Source organism: Hoplias malabaricus, chromosome 5, assembly GCF_029633855.1.
Source record: "Hoplias malabaricus isolate fHopMal1 chromosome 5, fHopMal1.hap1, whole genome shotgun sequence".
Classification (NCBI taxonomy): Eukaryota; Metazoa; Chordata; class Actinopteri; order Characiformes; family Erythrinidae; genus Hoplias; species Hoplias malabaricus.
The window spans coordinates 35,138,199-35,160,139 of record NC_089804.1 but is presented as its reverse complement, the minus strand read 5'-3'; the positions used below and the strand labels follow the sequence as shown (position 1 = coordinate 35,160,139).

General features: G+C 41.6%; 1 protein-coding gene across 1 annotated transcript in view; it reads right to left on the bottom strand.

Moving 5' to 3' along the window:
- Positions 1-21,941, bottom strand: part of cacna1da (calcium channel, voltage-dependent, L type, alpha 1D subunit, a) — a 108,557-nt gene that overhangs the window by 61,889 nt on the left and 24,727 nt on the right. The window contains exons 4-15 of the mRNA XM_066670571.1: positions 18,278-18,417; positions 15,926-16,095; positions 13,730-13,882; positions 12,891-13,087; positions 10,353-10,456; positions 7,963-8,129; positions 3,071-3,158; positions 2,587-2,613; positions 1,897-2,057; positions 912-1,137; positions 521-728; positions 54-174 (exon numbers count right to left, since the gene is read on the bottom strand). Of these exons, the coding sequence (XP_066526668.1) occupies positions 54-174; positions 521-728; positions 912-1,137; positions 1,897-2,057; positions 2,587-2,613; positions 3,071-3,158; positions 7,963-8,129; positions 10,353-10,456; positions 12,891-13,087; positions 13,730-13,882; positions 15,926-16,095; positions 18,278-18,417 (1,762 nt within the window). The remainder of the gene's footprint in view (positions 1-53; positions 175-520; positions 729-911; positions 1,138-1,896; positions 2,058-2,586; positions 2,614-3,070; positions 3,159-7,962; positions 8,130-10,352; positions 10,457-12,890; positions 13,088-13,729; positions 13,883-15,925; positions 16,096-18,277; positions 18,418-21,941) is intronic.

Sequence of the window (21,941 nt, the reverse complement as noted above, 5' to 3'; positions counted from 1 at the left end):
CTTGACAGCAATTAAATATTTAAATAGTGAACATGTAAGCTGAAAGAGGATACAGTTTCCACAGATGAAGAGAATGATGAAATAAATGCACACAATCATTCCTGATGATGAAGGGCCGCCGTACGCCATGATGCCGTCATACATTACTGCATTCCAGTCTTCACCGGTCAAAATCTGAGGAGGTACAAATATTCCCTTTAATTACATAACTCTGACTGTTCAGTCTACATAGGTTCATACCTGCCCAGTTAGAAGTGTATCAGCTCAGGCCTTTTTTTAAGAGAGGCACATACAGAGGGCAGCCAATCAGATCAGAGTTAATTTACATAGATCAGTCTTAAAGAAAATGTGTTGAATTTTAATGGACAAAGAGAACATGTATAAACATAAACCCATAGAAGTGTCATAAGTAGTTTGCTGGAGGAAAAAATCAATTATAAGTAAGCATGGACCTTAAAAGGCACATGATTGGTTCAACATGCACACACACACACACACACACACACACACGCGCACGCACCTGAAACACAGTCAGCAGGGCCTGGGGGAAGTTATCAAAGGTGCTTCTCTTCGTCTGGGTCTCATCAAAGTTGAACTTGCCGCCAAACACCTGCATCCCGAGCAGACTGAAAATGATGATGAATAGGAAGAGCAGGAGCAGCAGAGAGGCGATGGATTTCATGGAGTTCAACAGAGACGCTACGAGATTACTGAGAGATGCCCAGTGTCTGCAGAGACCAAATGACATCAATTTATTCCTTTAATGTTTTCTTTGATGTGATGTTCACACCCACCCAAGGGAAGCCCCCTGTATGTGATACACTGTGAATGGAGATTCTGTAGGATGTCAAACCGTAATTCAGCATCCCACAGGATCAACAACATCAGAACTTACAGACCCACCCTCTTACCGTGTCACTTTAAAGATCCTCAGGAGTCGTACGCAGCGGAACACAGAGATGCCTAGTGGAGACATGATTTCCAGTTCCACTAGGATCGTCTCCGTGATGCCGCCGCATACGACGAAACAGTCAAAGCGATTAAAAAGCGAGACGAAGTAGGCCTGCAGACCCAGACTGTACATCTTCACCAGCATCTCACACGTGAACAGGGCCAGGAGGACCTTATTGGCTACATCTGCACACAAACAGCCAATAAAAGAATACGATTCAGGGAGTTTATCTGGAAAGGCAACAGCAAAGAGCACAAGACTACAGAAATAATTACTCCAGACATGTTCAGCAAAATGTTCAGCTTCTTTATCTGTGGCACACACAGAGTTGGAAATCCTCCAAAATCTCCTCACTTCCTGGTCTCATGCTCAATTTTGAGTTTGGTCAGTATGAGTATAAGACATTCACAATAGAAGCTAATAAAAAGGTTAGGGCTGAGTTAATGCTAAAGCACTTGCTTATTGGCTTCTATGGAGATGTACTTTAATTCATTCATTCACTGTCTGTAACCACTTATCCAGTTCAGGGATGTGGTGGGTCCGGAGCCTAACTGGAACACCCTGGAGTCTTTCACTGGACACATTCATTCTCACACTCACCCATGGACACTTTTAAGTCGCCAATCCACCTAACAACGTGTGTTTTTGGACCGTGGGAGGAGACCGGAGGGAGGAAACCCACACGGACATGGGGAGAACACATCAAACTCCTCACAGACCTCACCTGGAGAGGAGGTCAAACCCACAACCCCAGCTCCAGAAAGCTATAGCTGTGTGACAGCGACACTACCTGCTGCACCACTGTGCCGCCCCAAGTTTTCATTCATTCATTCCTTCATTATCTGTAACCGCTTATCCAGTTCAGGGTCACGGTGGGTCCAGAACCTACCTGGAATCATTGGGTGTGTGTGTGTGTGTGTGTGTGTATGAGTGCATGCTCTCACCCTGTACTTGTGTAAGCCAGAGGGGTTGATTGTAGTGCTCTGATGAGATGGTGAGAGTATTGAGGAACACCAGAATGATCACCAGCCAATAGAACGGCACAGATTTCACCGCCAGGCGGCACTTTCTGCGGCAGAATCTGTTCCAGCGACGCCAGCGCCGACTGGCATGGGACAGAATGTGATGTCAGAAATGAGGAAGGGATGTCAGAGGGCAGATCACTATTGCAAGACTGATGTTAAAGCAACTCTAAGCAAGATTTTGTATTTTCAATCCTGGGCTCCCACCTACATTTGCAGAGTGTAATACACATTTACAGCACTGTCCTGAAATCAAGTAGCAGTGGGAGGTTCAATGTTGCCTCCGGAATAGTGTACATAGTGCAGTTCCTGTAGTGCTGAGCCCAGAGTAGCCATCCCTATTACAGTTCATTGGAGCATCACAGTGATTTCAAAGCTGTAATTTTAAGGTAGAAATACTGGCTAGTGTGGCTTTAATGTAAAAATAAATATAAATATCCAACCATAGACACTGTAACTAATTTTGTGTAGACACACACATTTATAACATCTCTAAAACCCAATTAGACTTCACAGTGATGGAGATCATATGCATTCAGCTGAATAAAAATGGTCTCCCTAATGAAACAGCATGTACATTCATATCAAAGGCATGTAAGGCAGTGTACTGACCTGAACTTCGATTTTGAGATTTTCTGACTGAAAAGTAAACAGGAAAACAAGGATTTCACTCTTCATATTCATAATGCAGCAGATACAATAACAGGATTAGTATCCAAATTTCTATTATACTGTAGTTCTATAGTGTGAGCATACACCAATCAACCAAAATGAACTCTACACTCATCGCCCTTTCTCTCAGCTCTATACAGGAGAACTTTGTAGTACTACAATTAGAGACTGTAGTCCATCTATTGCTCTGCATACTTTGTTAGCCTCTCTGTTCTTCAATGGTTAGGATCCCCACACAGCAGGTATTATAATATTTTGGGTAGTGGATCATTCTCACTGCTGCAGTTACACTGATGAGGTGGTGGTGGTGGTGTATTAGTGTTGTGCTGGTATGAGTGGAACAGACACAGACGTTCTGCTGGAGTTCATTGAACTATTGTGGCTGCAGGCATTTTGTCATTTCCAGGTGTGTTCATGTTTGTACCAGAGTGGGCCGCAGCAGGTCGTTTTCTCGTCTTCTCCTTTCTCGTTCTCCGTGTTCACAGATTCGGTTTCACTCGCTGGAACACTCGCTGGAACATTACACACACGTCAGAAACAGATTGACAGCTCACACACAACTACAAACAACATCATCTCATCAAGTCTTCACAGGGACAGGACCCTTAGTAGATATTACTATAATAATATTATAAACTATACTCATGTGCATCATATTATTTTCCCTCTTGTACAAAATTATCTCCACATTTCATATATATCCTTTCTGACTCACTTTCTAATAATAAAATGCCAAGGCCCAAGATTTAAGATTTTCCATGCTGTAATTTCTAAACCCGACACCCTCAGTAATGTTCCAACATTATAATGGCCCTTTTCTGTTTGACTGACATTTTACATTTAATATTTGATACATTCCTTTCTCTTTTCATATCCCCCCACCACTTTTTATTACTGCAAACCCAGAACATTCCCAAATTTGTAATAAATAAAATACCAAAAAAAAAAAAAAGATTTATGAATAAAAATGATGAAGGCCAGTAATGAACCAAACTGTTAACTCTTGAATGGCTCTGGTGCCCCAGTGTGGTATATAAAAATAACCCAACAGTGTGGCAGCCACAGGCATACATGGCTCTCAGCCATAAGCCAGTGTGAGGTTGCTACAGTCATTTGTAAGATCAGAAGGTCAACACAGGCTAATAGGAGCATAATGGGAATAAAATACAGTACAGCACAGCTGGGAGGGAGAGAGACCATTAACATGTACTGGAGTGCTTTCTTTCTTTCTATCTATCTATCTATCTATCTATCTCTTACTATCTCTCTATCTCTTTTTGTGATGTGGATATGTACTGACACATCAGTGGAGAATGAGCTGTGTGTGTGTGTGTGTGTGTGTGTTTGTGTTATCAACTCTTTGTGTTATCAAGCTCTGAGAAGGGCTGAGCTGAGAGACTCTGATCAGGATTTAGCCCCATTTTCTCCATTTTAAACTCACACATTTTTTACTAAAAAACACTGGCCCAAACGGTCGGCTGAAGTTTTGCTGAGAAGTGCCTACTTCAGAAAGTGATTGTCTGTTTTGGATCAGGGCGGATTAATGAATCTGCTCTAAAGAGTGAAACAGGGGTATGGATTATATTGCTGCATTTATAAAAAGGTGAGAGCAACAAGAGGCAAAATGAGACGAGGTTTAGTCAAACAGAAGAGAACGAGTCTTGAAGTAGCAAAATCAAAAAAAGACAGAAAAAGACACTCTCCCATCTGACACAAAGAAGACAGGGCTGTCACTATTCATATCTCCAAAATGATCAAATAAAATGTAGGCTGTAGGATCAGAAATGTTTTAAATGATTGTACCAGAAGTAAGTTCTAGATATTTAGAGCAGAGGTATTCAAATCTTTTTCTCCTACTCCCCACCATTGCCGAGGACATGCCCCTAACCCCAACTACAGCATATTGGTCAATTTGTAAACGGCAGTGTCTGTATAAAACCATCAGTTCGAATCACCCCATTAGCCCAGGACTATAATTGTGTAATATTAACTGGCTACAAAGTAAAATTAAACAAAAGCAGAACATGAAGATAAGAGCTTCTCCTCTTTTCTGCATGGAAGAACATACACTCCTCCTCTGAGGGGATTTCTCTCCTCATCCAGGGGTCCAATAAGCATTATTGATTTGAATGAAAATAAAAACTTTGTGACAGAGTTGTTTACATATTTATTTTTCAATCTCACCTCTCAACTGAGTGCCCCTTGCAATTCCTCCACCCCCCAACCCTGTTTGAATACCTCTGTTTTAGCAGATATTGCTAAACATTAAGCTCTTCTGAAGTACATTATGTCCATCAATTAATATTGCCTTGCAATATCAGTAAAATACAATATTTGAATATGATCTTTACTCTATACGGCCTGTTGTCCAGATTTATAATTTAATCTTAATTATACATTTGAGATATTATTTGCTAATCAATACTGTTCCCCTTTGCATCTATGTTCAGTAGTGACAGCCCTATCCACCATCATCCAACATCTCAACGTACTTGGGGAAAAGGAGTGGATTTACCATGAGTGTCAGAGGACTGACTGAACCAGCTAAACCCTTTCTTCTTCTTTTCCACGAGGTCAGCCAGTGTGACCCCTGTCCCGGATCAGGGCCATGCACGCAAAGCCCATGCATTCACACAGAACAGCACAGCACCATGGCAGCACCAGCGCAGGGACGAGAAGACAAGCAGCTGGGTCAACAGGAGTTAAACACAGGCACCCACCCGGTCCTCTACTACACTGTACCAGTCCACATTCCTGTTCTGTTCCAGCTCTCAACACACCTCAAAGAGGGGAGTTTTACCCAATAATAGTGTTCCAATTTTCAAAAAAGTGAGTATTTTTATCATTATCCAGATCTGATCACTGGGTTGAATATTTCTTTGAATTACAGTCTATATCAACTGAGATCATTTGGCTTAAAGGGGACATGATATAAACAAATCCCTTATTCAGTGCATCTGCACATTAACGCACAGAGCTGGAGCCCACCAGCACACACACTGTGAAACAAGACCACCAGTCTGTTTTCTGTGGGCTGAAAGTCAGATACATGGGATTAAACGAGCGGTTCTGATTCTGACGTCAAGTGAATAGACTTTGAAATTATCCTGCCCCATTGTCTGAGTTTGTCCAAATACAGCACTGGACCCGCTTTTATATGAGTGCACAAAAACGAGGTTAAACACAGAAAGAGATAAGAGCTCTGAGTAAAAATGGAGAAAATGGGAATGGAGAAGAAAGAGAACCGAGCAAAATGGCTAAACACCAGATTCTGCTCCTCACTCCTCACTGCTGTGCACTCGGGTCAGAGGTGAATAGCGAGCGGCTCATTATCATTCAAAGGAACAGGCGCTGAAAGCAAGTGTTCTGAAGAGGGCTTTTTAGACCCTTTTTAGGAGAACGCTGCTGTGGGGCTTGTGAGGTTTTGACAAAAGCAGGTCAGACGATTCATTGAGAACCGGAATTTTGTTCTCATGTGCAATAGGGGGAGAGTTTTTCCCTATTTATAGTCTGTTTTTGTGCTTGTTTTCTATGTACTTCTCTTTTCAGGTGTGTTGAAAGGTGAAACATTTATGTGGACGAGTTATGAAGGAGTATGGAGGACCGAATTTTAGGCACCAATGGGTTAAAAGCAGACATGACAATAACAACAACAATAACAACACAGAAACAATAACAATAAACAAGACCAACACTTGAGGCAAGTGCGGACTGGTGGGCTGGAGAGGGGGCAAGAGGAAGATGGATAATTAGTCACAGGAAGGGTCTATGAGGAAAATGGTACCATTTCCACACTGTACTGTAATGTTAACATGAAATATACAGCAGTTTCACATGAAAATGTCGTCCAATGAAAGACCAGAATGGCGCAGCAGAACACCTTATACTGAGGGGCATGTTCCAAAGCAGACTCAGATGAGTTAGTCAGATGAACTCAAATCTAAACAGAATTCTTTTTAACATAATATATTTGTTACACACAAATGTGTTCTGTCCTAAAATGTAAAATCTAGCCTTTAAATTCAATAAAATGTAAAAAATATCCCTTTAATGTCTGCTCCACTTCTGACATCAAGTTCAGAGACTTTAGAATTGCCCTGCCCCCTCGTCTGAGTCTGTCCAATCACAGCACTGGACCCGCATTTATGTGAGAGTACAAAGACATTGTTAAGCACAGCAAACCAGACACAATGAACGCAAAGAAATAAGAGCACTGGGTAAAAAAAGGAGAAAACGAGAACAAATATTGCTAAAAAAACAGAACTTCTGCTCCTCGCTCCTCACTGCTATGCACTTGGGTCGGGGAGAACAGCGAGTGGCTCATTATCATTTAAAGGAACAGGCGCTGAAAAAATGCATTCTGAACAGGGCTGTTTAGAGAAAAAAAGAACGCTGCTATGGGGCTTGTGGGGTTTTGACCAAAGCAGGTCACAGGCATTTCATTAAGAACCATTAAGAACTGTGAAAGGCCTTTCACCACAGTGGAAAAAGGAAGAATATTTCCACATTAAATAGAGCAGTTTGCTGCTGCCGTGTTCACTGTATGTTGCCCCAGTTAAAATAAACCAGGTGCCCACTATCGCTTGAGATGTTTTGACCAGCTGAAGATTTGTTCCAATGTGTCTTGGCAATGTGGTTTCAGCCGAAGGCGAAAGCTGCGATGTAAGCACAAAGGTTCATGTGTGAGCTTTCAGAGCTCAGAGTCTCCACCGTCTGAACGGCTCTGGTGTAAATCTTCTCAGAGCTAGCTGCTGTCCGAATGCCTTTTAAAAAAGCCGATTTGGATTAGCCTTTCTTTCACCCATCTCCAATCTTTTTGTCCCTGGCCTTCGCCAGCAGCTCAGCCAAATACTGAATAAACAGCTCCTAACACATGACAAAAAGAGTGCAGCTGGTCTATAGCACGTTTACATTCAGATTCCAGCTGTAGAACAAAAGACAAAAAGATGGCCCGTGAAAGTGAGAAAAGTTCTGCATCTTCAAAAGACATTTGCGCTATTAATAATCCCAGATTCAGCATCTGAATTGTGTATTCCAGCTGCTGCTGATGTAAGTGCACTGAATGCAAACTGTCCAGATCTGTCACATCAGCTGACAGAGGCCCACATTAGGATAGTGTGCGGTCAAACACACCCAGAAAGTGAGGCCAACTGTGCTTTTCTACAGCCTCAGTTTGCATGAAGTTAAAGTGTGTTTAAAATATGCAATACATGGCCATCTTAAACACTTACACAAACCCTTCCTGGCTTACACTGCCACCTAGTGGCATGTCAATGAAAGTAAAAAAACAAAACTGAAGATTTCACTGTGACTCACGATTTCGCTTGCTCTCGTCCTCTTCCTCCTCGTTATCCGGGTCGATGTCCTCCGCCTGCGTGATCCAGTCGAGGTAGCCCTTCAGATCCTCCTCCAGCTGCTGCTTCTCTCTTAGTTTCTGGAAGTCTCCTCGGGCTTTCGCTTTTTCTCGCTCCTTAGAGAACTCTCTGCATGCAGCCAAACACACACACGTGCAAACTTTTAGCACACAGGCCTGTAGGCACACCAGCAGAGACAGAAGCACACACATGCACTGACCATGCAGAGTTAAGCCAGGGATTTCACTACACTCAATGGTAATCAAAAGCAGTTTTAATTCTGATTTTCACCAGCAGGTGGCAGACTTGTCTACCATTCAAAAGAGCAGTCTCAACTGACACAGTAGAGGTCAAGTAACGAACACAGCTTTAGTATTCTTCAAACACACACACACACACACACAGCAAGCAGTCCAAGCATAATCTGAGTCAGGGGATTACTTGAGTCATAGCTTGAGGAATGACTCAAAAAATAAAAATAAAGAAAATCTTTCTTCACAAAAAACACAAAAGAGGGCAACAGGGATGCTTTCTACATGTGTCTCCATCTGCTTCCATTTGTCCTTTTCTACAGGACATGATGCGCATGCAATATGCAGTGTATGTGGTTGTGTGGTGGTTTCTGTGTGTGTGTGTGTGTGTGTGTGTGTGTGTGTGTGTGTATGTATCTGGTGGGAGAGTAATAATGTTTCCGCTGAGAGGCAATGCTTGGATAACTGAAGACCGAGGCAATGAGATTAATTTCAGCCAAGGAAATGTGTGTGAGTGGGGAAAGCGGGATCTGATGTGAAGAGAAGGGTACGGAAGAGAAGAGAAAAGAAGAGAAGAAAATAAAAGAAAAGAGAATAGAAGAGAAAAGAGGGGTCTATAAGAGACTGTTGTTTCCTCTTCTTTATGTGACATCTGCATCTGCCATGATCTCAGTGAAGGAATGACACACACAACCCCACCATTCACACTGATCTAGATGATCCTCTCATTCCCCCATTCACACTGATCTAGAATACCCTGCGTCCCCAATTCACACAAATTTAAAATATCCCTTTATTTACCCATTCACAGCGATCTAGAATATCCCCTCATTCCACCATTCACACTGATCTAGAATTCTCTTCACCCCATTCAAATCCCACAATCCACTCGAATATTCTTTTTACATTTACTCCCAGCTTCTCTCTCTCTCTCTCTCACTCGCACTCTCTCTCGCTCTCTCTCTGTGCTGTCATGAGTATGAGTTTCACGTTTGCTATAAGTGTCTCTGGTCTCTTGTCCTGGTCCTTTCTGTTCTGTGTAGGACAGTCATTTAACTTTCTCTTTCTGACCTTCATCTGTCTAAATCCTGTTTGTGTCTTCCTAATGTCACCGTCTCCTCTCTGACGCTCTCTCGTTAAAAATGTCCTTGCCCTGAAATGACTGCACACAGCTCACAGGAGCAAGTGGAGGATTCAGACTACTGACCTGCTGTTAGCTCCAACTTTAAGTCCAATACATTTTCACAGCAACTTGAGCAGAATTCTGTAAGACTAAATCCTGCTCCTTGTTGAAAATATACAGTCAACACTCTCTCTAGGCAAATTTGACCCAGAACAAACAAAACTCATAGCCATATTCTTTATTGTACATAATTAAACATTAAACATAATTAAACTCACAGGTTATCACTTTAGTTTTCCTATGTCATTGAAAGGTACATATTTAGAATATCAATGTTATTGTGTATATGTAAAAATGCTTTTAGATTCTGTATTTCAGTCTGGTTTGGGTCTAATGTGGATTCTTTAAATTCATTCCATGATCTCCTAAAGGTTCAACTAAATTGGCTAGTACCTACATCTAAAAGACTGTACTGTAATTAAAGTCTTACAGAATTCAGCATCAAACTTTTGCTTATACCCTCCTAAACCACTGCAATCATCACAGCGGAAAACACACCCTTACCCACTGAGAACACACCCCATCACACACTCTTACCCACTGAAAACACACCCCATCACACACTCTTACCCACTGAGCACACCCAGAACAAGGTTCAGGACGAAAAACGATCCCAGAATAATCAGACTAACAAAGTAGATCCATGGAGTTTCCCAGCCAATAGCATCATTCACCTGCATGGGTCCAAAAACCAGGGTTATAACACATAGAAAATAAAAGAGTCAGAGAGGAGAGAGAGTGGAGAGGAGACTGGGAGAGGCGAGAGAAACATCAGCACCCAGAGAGAAAGAGCAAATTAGTTATCTTTCTAAACAAAGACAGGGAGAGAACAAAGGAGATGACACAGAGATAAAATATATCACACACACACACACACGCACACAGAGAATATGAGAGTGGAGAAGTGGAATCTCTCACCCGCTCAAAACACCCAGAACAAGGTTCAGAACGAAGAAAGAACCGAAGATCACCAAGCTCACAAAGTAGACCCACGGCAGCTCCATCCCCATTGCATCATTCATCTGAGAGAGAGAGAGTGAGGGCAGGAAACAAGAGAGGAGTAAAGAAGACAAAAGAAAGAGGGAAGGAGAGACAGAGAGTAGCAGAATGAAGCTGTAGAAGATGAAGGATTCATAGAGAAAATCATGCAAAGAAGTTTCAGCACCGTAAAGTACAGTCTTTCAGACATTAGAAAATGAAGTCCACATAGTGAGAGCTCACGTGTTTTAAAGCCACTGTCCATTCATTTTCATGCTTGTCTTTTGACCATGGTCTATGTGTTTGATGGCGAATGTGCTCTGAGGCAGTGCAGATATCTCAAGCGTGATATATTACAAGGCATTTTTTGCTGTTGCATTTTACGTAGGTGGGGCCTAACTTACTCTATATGACAGGTCTTTTAGAGATCCAATCAGAGTTGATATGTTTACAATGTCAGTGTGTATTCTCCAGTTTACAGACTACAGTCTCTTTTCTGGACGCCTCTCCACTCTCGTCCGCTGCAGGGGCGTCCAAAACCAGGCTAACTCTACGAGCCTCTCACTAGCGTTTATGCTCCCCTATTGATGACCATTTGTTATGTGCTGCCATTGCAATGCCACTGTCAATCATTCTCAGATGTGAGTCGCCCTCGCAGCAGCATATAGAAATTTTTAGGAATTTTAAACCCAATGTAAACCTTACTGTATAAATGCATGTTGAATATAACACTGAGGTAAACACATATTTTATAATTAAGATTAACATGCACATTTATTTTAAAATTATGTTAACATTTTTTAAGCTTAAAAATATTTGTCCAGTGACTTTAAAGAATAGAAAACCTCTCTGATTGTAATCTGAGTTTAAGAAACACACAATATCTGAACAGTCAGCACAAGTGCAGGTAGAATAGGATCCAGAAAAAGAGCAGTAAATATCAACATTGAGAAAAGAAACTAATCTTTAGCGAGTGATGCAGTGAGAGAACACTGCTGCGCCACCTTTCCCAAAGGAGGGTCCACCACACTCTGGAGCGCTGAGATACTTTAGCAATGTCCTAAAGCACAATGTGGGTGGTGGGGAGAGAGAGAGAGAGAGACAGAGAGAGAGAGAGCGAGAGAGAGAGAGAAGCAGTGTGTGGGCTGCTGGCCATCTTGCCTGCTCCTTTACACAGATCTAAGAAAAGAGGCCTGTGCCAGTTCAAAGCCAGAGGTATTGTGACTTGAAGAGAAACAGCACTTTTTAACGTCACAGAGAAAGACTTGTCAACTAAACCTCCAGAGTTATGTTCAACTCTGATTATCACAGTCAGCTTCTTTATTTCATGTGAAATGAGCTAATTCCTTCACTAACAGAAACACAACACACACTGCTGGCACCAGAATCAATGTGAACCTATAGCAGAAGTATGTGACAGAAGACTGTGGGGGGTGCAGGAATTGCAGGGGGGACATGAGTGAGAGGTGAGATGGCAAAAAATAGAATTTCAAAGACTGTATTAAAACATTTTTATTTTCCTTTTTTAATATATCTTGTCTCAGAACAGAACACACTGTCTCTCTCTGATTACTTTCCCGGTGGTTATCTGAAAAGTGCTATATAAATATGACTTATTATTATTATTTTCATACTGTGCGATTTTCGAATAATTCAGTAATTCGTTTTATTTTTATAATAAAAATAAACATTGGGATGAGCAGTCCAGATGAGGAGAGCCCATAGATGAGGACAGAAAGAGCAGAAAAGAGGTGAAGCGCTTATCATCATGTGCTGCTTTCATTTTATTTTATTTTGTAGCCATTAAATAATACACCATAATGTTCATGGGTTTGAGCTGACTGTTCACATATTGACCAATTGGTTTTAGTTGTGGTGACAGGGCCCAAGTTCTAAAAAACTGACAAGGGGTTCCTAGAGTCCTTCTGGGAATTCATTTTGAGAGTTCAGAGATATCAGATTACACTCATTTCCATCAGCCATCAGGGCGTATACAGTGTGTGCTGCATCCTTTTGTGTGTAGCATGTTTTCTATCACTGTATACAAGATGTATGTTCTTTAGCACTGAATGCACTGTGTGAGCACCTGAAACATTCAGAACACAGTCCGGATCGGTAATTAGCAGTAACAGGCTAACTGAGCACCCAACTGTATTTAAATACAGCACCATCACCAGAAAACAAGGACCCGGAGGGGTAAGGGTTTGTTTGCAGTTGAGGCAGAGGCTAGTGGACAGCGTTGTTGTTGTTGTGTTTAGGGAATAGCAGCTCAGAGCTGACTGGCAAAACACCTGACAATTAGCTGAGTCGAGTTGATCAGGGAAAAGACTAAACTCTGCAGTGCAGTAGACCCCTGGGACTGAATTCTCACACTGCTGCACTATAGAAGTCCAGAGCCTGGAGTACTGACACAGAAGGGGTGTTGGGCGCTGTTACAGAGCTGAGAGTGGAAATAAAGCAGACTGCGGTGATACTGACCCAGTACAGCACATCTGTCCAGCCCTCCATAGTGATGCACTGGAAGACCGTCAGCATGGCGAACATGAAGTTGTCGAAGTTTGTGATTCCGCCGTTAGGACCATGCCAGCCTTCCCTGCACTCAGTGCCATTAATGGTACAGGTGCGACCGTGACCATTTACCGCACATGGTGCGGGTTCATCCTCTGCGATCATATCTAGAGAGAGGGATAGAGCAAGAGAGAGAGAGAGAGAGAGAGAGAGAGAGAGAGAGAGAGCATATATTACATAAAGATGCATTATAAAAAGTCTTACATGACTGAGGTGCATAGAGTAACATAAAACTATACTCAAGTAAACAGTAACTGACAAAAAACAAATTCATCAAACCATTTTTCAAGTATTTATTTACTGTATTTGTAATGCTTATTTAGAATTTCTGTTTTGTTTTTTTGTACACCTTACTTATTATGTTATAAATCCTATCTTATGTTTATTAGTTTTTTTTTTTTTTAAAGAGTAATAATCAAATAAATTGACTGATTTAAATCTTTGGCTGTACTCGCATTGCCACACATTCAGCAAGTTTGACTTGTGTGTTTCGTTCTAATATCGGTAAGTCATGTTTAGAGTGGTCTGGTTGGTTCAAGTTTCTCAAGGAATATCCCTGTGTAAAAATAAACCTGCAATGATGATTCTCTCCCCAAATCAATCCTGAAAAAAAGCTGAGCACAAATTCCAGTATATTAGTAAAGCATGAAAACACCATGTGTCACTGACACCTGTCCCTGCGGGTTAAGCAAATGTACTTTCGCTGTAAATACAGCACTGTGACCTGTGTATTTTCTCATGTGACCCACCAGATCCAACAACGAAGCAAGTAGCGTGCATTTTCCCAATGAAGAGCTCAAGGCCGATGATGGCGTAGATGATGATGACGAAAAGGACCAGCAGTGCGATGTGGAGCAGGGGAACCATGGCTTTAATGATGGAGTTCAACACCACTTGTAAACCTGCAGGCACACATTGCAGCTCAGATCACAAAGGTGTATGTGAAATCTAGAGATGCAGTTAGGTTTTAATCTGTACTGTTTACTGTAAAATCCTACACAAAGACACTCAGTGTTAAACCTGCCTGTATACATGTTTGCATAATCAAGCAGGAGAGTTTTCCATGCTCGGTTTTGTGCCCTTATTAAATTAACATTAAATAAGAGATTATATGTTTGTGTATATGCAAACCTACAAAACTGTACAAAACCTGCAGATGCACAGTTTTTATTAGCATATAAGGAGGAAAAAGCATTCCCAGCTGAGAATTAATTCCACTTGAAAGCAAATGACAGGGTCTTTCCTGTTGCATGTTTATTGTTTTTAGAGCAGTTTCACCTCTGTGGCAAAGAGCTCACCTTCCACAGCCTGGCAGCAGCAAGCCACTGGCAGACATTCAAAAGCCTATGAGCAAATCATGGGTGAGACACTATTTTGCTGCTAGTGGTTTTCTAACCCAACATACTTACAGCGCTGGATAAAATGTAGGAAATGGAAGCATCTCGTTATGTACTTGTACGACTCATTTTTATGGATAGAACCCGCTCTTTCCGGCAGCAAAATATGTGGCACGTTTGTGGATTAATCCCTTTATCATACGCTGTGTTGACTTTTATGTTGGAATTTTTATTCCAACATAAAATCCAGCTTCGTTTGTTATCATTTCAGCACAAAAAAGAAACTAATGTCTGATGATAAATGGCATGATAAAAGTGCCTTCTTCATGTCATCATATTCACAGTGGGCCTGTGGGTGGGGGTTTACCCTCTCCCCGTTTCTCTACTCTCAGTGATGGCTAGCACAGGTTTTCTGTTCTCTGTTGTGATTAATCTGGACTGTTTACATTCTCCACAGAGTGTTTAGCTGTTCAGTGTTGTGTTATGGGCAGTTAGAAAAGAAGTGGTGGGTCGGCCTCACGTTTATTGAAGGAGGCACAAGTTTACCCCCACAATTCAGAGGCTCCAGAGGCTCCATCTGAGGAGGCTCACTGATTGGAAATTGATGACGGCTAATAATCAGGGAGAAAAATCAGCAAAAATTTGAAGTAATTCTAAATGAACATACAAAAGTGCCAACCACATGTCACTAAAATGCAAAGGACTAAATGTATAACACTACATTTAGCTGCTACAAATACAGTATAATAATAATAAAATAAATAATAGATAAATAAATAAATAAAATAACATTGTAAAATAGAATAAACTATAAAATTACAGATAGTTAACATTTATATGCGTATTTTAGTATCTGTCTTCCGGTGCATGTTTAAAAAAAATTAAGGGAAAACTATAAAGAAAATTCACACATGAGCACGCATGCACACACACACACACACACACACACACACACACACACAGAGGAGATGTCTTTGGGGCATTGAGTTTAACAGCTTGTTCTGAGTGAACACTCCTGGGGGCGGCAGCGAAGGCCACTGAGCTCCCTCTGCCATATGGCCACATACTGTTGCTTCATTCACCCCAAACCAACCCCACTGAGGGGCTTCTGAGCTTCCAGACCCCCAGGGGCCCAGACTTTGGAAAGTTTGTGTGTGTTATGGGGGCTGTGATTGAGTAAATGAGCAGAGAGGTGACAGATATCTCGTCTGAAAACAAATGATCCTACATACTTATTTTAAACTGAATTTAGCAATTGGAATAATTTACTCCAGCAGCGCCAATTAAACCATCTATTTTCAAGATTAAATACTTTATTGATCCTGAAGGACACTGCAAATCCAAGTCCAACACTGCACAGCTCAACACACTGGAGGAGAATGCCAGCCTCTTATATGCATTATAGCAGCTGACAAACTTGCACTGTGCTCATGTGATGAGGGGGAGGAAAAGGGCCATCCCACCCATACAGAGAGAGGAAGAGAGAGAAAGTGACCAATTGTGAAACAGAATTCAGTAAATGTAGGTGCAGCTCTATTGTATGTAGGAAGAGTTTAGTAGAGAACTACAGTAAAGGATAGGGGTCTCTTCTCTGGGTTGAAGACTCACTGGGGACTCCTGAGACAAGGCGAAGGGGTCGCAGAACTCGGAAAGCTCGCAGGGCTTTGACGTCGAATCCTCCCGGTTTGCCCCCGTGGCCATGGGTTGCTGCGGCGTGGTTGTTCCCCGTCTCCTGAGCGCCATCTTTGGTCAAAAATTCCAGGACAACACTGAACAATCTGCAGAGACATAGCAAATTAATTGAACAGCTTGCAAAAACAACTTCAACAATTCAAGGTGCAGATGTGAAAACCGGCACAATACAATCAATGCCACTTCGTTTTGGAAAATTGGATCATGAGTTTTTTATTTTAGAGGAGAGAGAGTAACCGGGGAAATATGCAAACATATTTTTTGCATATGAGAATTACTCAACTCTTGGTTTGACTGGGTCCATTTAAAGATAAAGACAAGAAAACAACAATGAGTAGAAGAGGTTGAAGAATGAGAGTAAACAGACAAGATGATGATGCCGGAAAGCGAGTGAAAGAATCAAAAGTCCATGAAGAGACAAATAAAAGAACTTTAGTTGATATATGCACAGAATATTCACCTGTGCTAAATCATTAGTGTTAAATGAACACAATAAAAATGTAACAAGAGACGGATCGCTGGAGGGAAGGAGAAAGAGGAAATAGATAAAAATATATAGAAAAGAAAAATAGAGATGGGGAAAGACAGTGAGTCATTCTAACAATGAAGGGACTGATTTATTCCATGTGTCTTTTCTGGGTCATATAACTGCATGAATAGCTCTGTACATGTGTGTGTTTGTGTGTGTGTGTGTGTGTGTGTGTGTGTGTGTGTGTGTGTGTGTGTGCGTGTGTGTGTGTAAGAAGCGAGACAATAACAGGTATGGAGGGGCTCATAAGAAGAGAGATGTTTTTGTGTAAAAGCAGGAAGATGTAGAAAGGACAGAGAAAAAAAGACAGGAAAATGACAGACACTTGGCACCATATAAGAGACAGAGAGAAAGAAATACGGGAGAGAGAGAGAGAGAGAGAGAAAGAGAGAGAGAGAGAGAGAGAGAGAGAGAAAATAAAGATAGGGATAAAAGACTGCATGAATGAAAAATAAGACATGAAGAGGACAGAGAGAAAAGAGACAGAGACAAACAGTAAGCGACAAAGGGAGAGAAAGACAAGGACAAAATGTGTGATAGACATTCATTCTGGGAAGAAGGACCTGATTGAAAGCACCTATCACAGCAAAGCTGATTCATTCAGCCCTGACAGAGCAGCAGCTGAGTGTGACATCACACTCCAAAAAACTAACCCTGAGGAGAGTGCCGCTGAATCATTTAAATTTTCGGTCCATCCAACATTATTACTACTACCACACCCACTGAGGGGCGGAGTTACAGAATAAATGAGGTCTGTCATTAGAACCACGGTCTCCATCACTCCATCTCCTCCTTTTTCCTCAGCTCTGTCTCTGAGCCCTCTGTTTATCAAGGAGAAATTCAGTTCCTCAGCTTTAAAGCAGAAGCTGCCCAGTGGTGGTGCAGAGGCCAGGATTTGGTGGCTTTCACTGCTGAGTCCCACGTCATGTGCTGTTTCTTTGAAGGAAGCTTTGGCTTAGAGGATAGAGAAGCGGGCTTGGGACAGAAAGGTTGAAGGTTTAATTGGCAGGAAAAAGAACATCACTTTCTTCTCCCTCAATGTCCATTGATGTTGCTGATGTGCCCTTGAGCAAGGCACCTCACTCTCCAGACACCAAAGTGGTTGCCCACCGCTCCAAGTGTGTGTGTGTGTGTTCAGTGTCCAAATAACTTGTGTGTGTGTGTGTGTGGACCATGGATGCTTTAAATTATGACAAAAACACGGTGAATGTTTCACAAACTCCAGTATAGTCTTCATTTAGACCAATATTTCTCAGGCTTTAGCCCACGGCTTGTTTAAAGTGCCTTTATCATTTTCTTGTGTGAATAATTACTACCATAATGTGTGTCCTGAAAGTTTAACAGACATTCCAAGTGTTTTACAAAATAAAAAAAGCAAAAAAACAGTACAATGAGAATGTAAAATAAAAACATAAAATGCAGTTAACGTGTAATAAATCAGCACAAGCTCAGTCATAAGCACATGAGAAATGTGTGTATCCTGGATTTATAAATTTGCTACACTCTGAGGACATCTCCAAGATCTCCAGTTCTTCTGGCAGTTTGTTCCAGCTAAATACAGCTTCACCTGCTTAGTCTGAGCTCTGGACTCGACTAACTGACCTGAGTTCATGGATCTAAGAGACCTACTCGATTTACATTCTCTAAACATATCAAACAACTTTAGAAAGCTGTGCCTGGGGTGTGAAAGGGGAGCAGTGTAACCACAATGGAGGAGGTGGTAAACAGGTCACACTTACCCAATGACGACAATGACAAAATCCAGCATGTTCCATCCATTCCTGACGTACGCGTTTTGGTGCATAACTAATCCATACGCAATGATTTTCAGGAACGTCTCGATCGTGAAAATGATGAGAAAGGCATATTCAACTGTTTCCTGCAACAAGACACAGACGGGGAGGAGGAATTAGTGCAGAAGACCTGAACTCTCTAATAATAATGATTTTGGACAGTGGTTCCTAAAGTGTGTGTGTGTGTGTGTGTGTGTGTGTGTGTGTGTGTGTGTTTATGTAGTGGCTCTTAAAATTTACAAATACAATTTATAGTGTTTTTGGGTCTGTCCAAAAACCTAGTGATCTGTCCACATAGAGAGCATCATAGTGTGTGCACTTACAACACGTAGGCTTTCCAAGTTCTTAGATACCTTTAATCTATCCAAATTATAAGGCTGTATCAAACCCTTCCTCAGATACGAAAGCAACCCCATGATGCAACACAAGCACAGCTCCCGTCTATTTTGCTCCTCTTCTAGAGCAAAGATAATTCAAACTAAAATTGGGAAGAGGAAATTCCATAGCACTGACACGGAGGCCAACTTAAATAGATACCTATGTAGGCAATGCATACTTAGGCAACTCACTTGGTTTTGGGACAGATCCTTTGTGTAATGTATAATTGTATTTCAATATTCAAACATTCTCCTGCTCTTTTGTTACTTTATGGTAACAGTTTATCTAAAAATGTACGAGTATGAGTGTGCTATATTCATGATGTCTAACATGAAATCAACATCTGTAAATTGTCTTAACCGAAACTCACACATACTTTTGGATACAATAATATCCCCAAGAACTAAAACAAATCCATTACATGCTTTTGCAGTGCTTTCTCTTGATGAAACTCATAACGAATGCAGTAACACATTGTCACTGATAGACTCACTGATTCACATGACCACTACCTTAATGTATGTACTTCAAGATTACCTTTACACACACAAGTCTGTGTACAAGCTCTCTCTCGCTCTCACACACACACACACACACACACACACACACTGACATAAACAAACACTCCATCCCTTTCGAGACCAATACTCTCACCATCTGCTCACTGCCTACAACCTCAGTTCAGTTTAAAGAATAAAACAGCATCATAAAGGACATCTATATAACCATAACAATACAGGAGGGTGTATTCTCCATGTGTCCACAGTGGAACACAGTTCTGTTTCTTAATGAGGCATCTGTAGCATGCTTTAGTAAAAACCCCACAAGCCCAACAGCTTCTCCCACTGTCTAAACAGCCCTGTTCCTTTACATGATAATGAGCCGCTCGCTGTTCACCCCTGACCCGAGCGCACAGCAGTGAGGAGCGAGGACCTGGAGCAGTGATTTTTAGCCATTTTTGCTTGGTTCTCTTTCTTCTCTGCACTTGCTGTGTCTGTTTTGCTGCATTTAACCTTTGCGCTCTCACATAATCGAGGGTCCAGCGCTGTGATTGTCTCTGCATTTGACGTCAGAAGTGGAGCAGCATCAGAACAGTCTGTTTTATCGAATGTTTTCTTACTTTAAGCACACAGAAAACTGACTGGGGGGTCTTGTTTCACAGTGTGTGTGCGTTGGTGGGCTACAAATACAGACATTAACATGAACTTGCACTGAACTAAGGAGTTTTCATAATATCCATCCATTATCCATTATCTGTAACCGCTTATCCAATTTAGGGTCGCGGGGGGTCCAGAACCTACCTGGAATCATTGGGCGCAAGGCGGGAATACACCCTGGAGGGGACGCCAGTCCTTCACAGGGCAACACAGACACACACACACATTCACTCACACACTCACACCTACGGACACTTTCGAGTCGCCAATCCACCTGCAACGTGTGTTTTTGGACTGTGGGAGGAAACCGGAGCACCCGGAGGAAACCCACACGGACACGGGGAGAACACACCAACTCCTCACAGACAGTCACCCGGAGCGGGAATCGAACCCACAACCTCCAGGCCCCTGGAGCTGTGTGACTGCAACACTACCTGCTGCGCCACCGTGCCGCCTGTTTTATAATATGTCCTCTTTAAATAACTTGCTATATCATTCATTCAAACACAAACCAGAAATAGACAATAACAACACGACTGTAAGACAGTAAGATGCAAATGAGTTTTTAACCCAAAACATTATTATTGTTTACTGTGTAATAATCATATACAGTGGAACCTCTACTAACGAATGCCTATACTAATGAACTTTCCAAGATATGAACCGGGCATTTGAATATTTTTTGCCTCCACCAACGAACCATGACTTTAGAAACGAACCCGAGCCTCCGCCGAGCCAGCGGCTAGAAATGGCCACTAACCCCTATAGGCAAGTCTCCCAGCACGCCCAGACTTGAGTGAGCGTTTAAGATTAGTAAATTGTAGTTTTAGCAATTTAGCATTAGTATAAATAGCAGACATCGAAATTTGTGCTAAGTTAAGCCGTATCTACGCTTTGTCTCCCCACATTCGCCCACCCCCACCTCCCGTCATACAGCCAGTGCCTGTGTTACTCCTCCAGCCAGTCATCACGTCTTCAAGGTAGCGATATGTAACCACTTAAAACTTTTTTATTTCTTTTTTATTTCAGATCAAGTTCGTAGGTAGAGGTTCCACTGTGTGTGTATATATATATATATATATATATATATATATATATATATATATATATATATATATATATATATATATATATATTCTAAAACATATCTATAAGTCTAATATTGTATATATTTATAGCATAATGTGATCATTATATGTATTACATTCGTCCCAAATCTCTCTTATAAACCTGTGTGTTTAACTGATTGACTTCCCTCTCTCAGTGATTATGAAGATGAAGTACATTAGTCAATTCCTTCCAAAAGCACTATGACTTTATAAAGACCTTCTGCCACCACAGCAGAATGTATGGTGGAGTTTCTCTCTGGATTTTCAGGGCTTTGAACGTGTTTTACACGCTCAGTTAACTCTTAAAAACACTGTCCACAATCCCCAGCAAACACACACTCAGTGACACTCTTCCCTCCTTTTATAAGTGCGACTTCAATGCTGAGCAGACACAATAGAGCCTCCACAGAAAGGGGATTTTGTGTGTGTGCCTGTGTGTGCGTGTGCGTGTGTGTGTGTGTGTGTGTGTGTGTGTGTGTGTGTGTGTGTGGACAGTGGGAAGTCTAGTTGCTGCAGGCCTCGTTTTGCCAACAATTTACTGACGATTGAGTGGAGCACTTAGCCTAGTGTAAGAGACACGGAGCCCTTTGTTACCGCCGTAAAAGGCTGAACAGGGCTACCGGGGAGAGAGGGGTAGAGAGAGAGAGAAAGGAAAAGAGAAAGAGACATATATCCCTGGGATCTTACGGCCTACTTTATCCAGTTCTCCCATCAGTGTTTTCCTGTAATGTTTTCCTAAATTTCTGCATCAGATTTTTTTCAGTTTTATTTAACTGAGTCGGTACTCTGTTTTTAATTTTGATTAATTTAGTTTTTAGATTAGAATATTTGGGTTTTTATGGGGTTTTTTGATAGTTGTAAACTATCAATAAAGGCAACACTCCACTCTACCTGTATTTAGGCTCATCAACGTAAAAGTCCTTGTACTGACGAAGCAGCCCACTTCCCAATGAAACAAGGCAATGC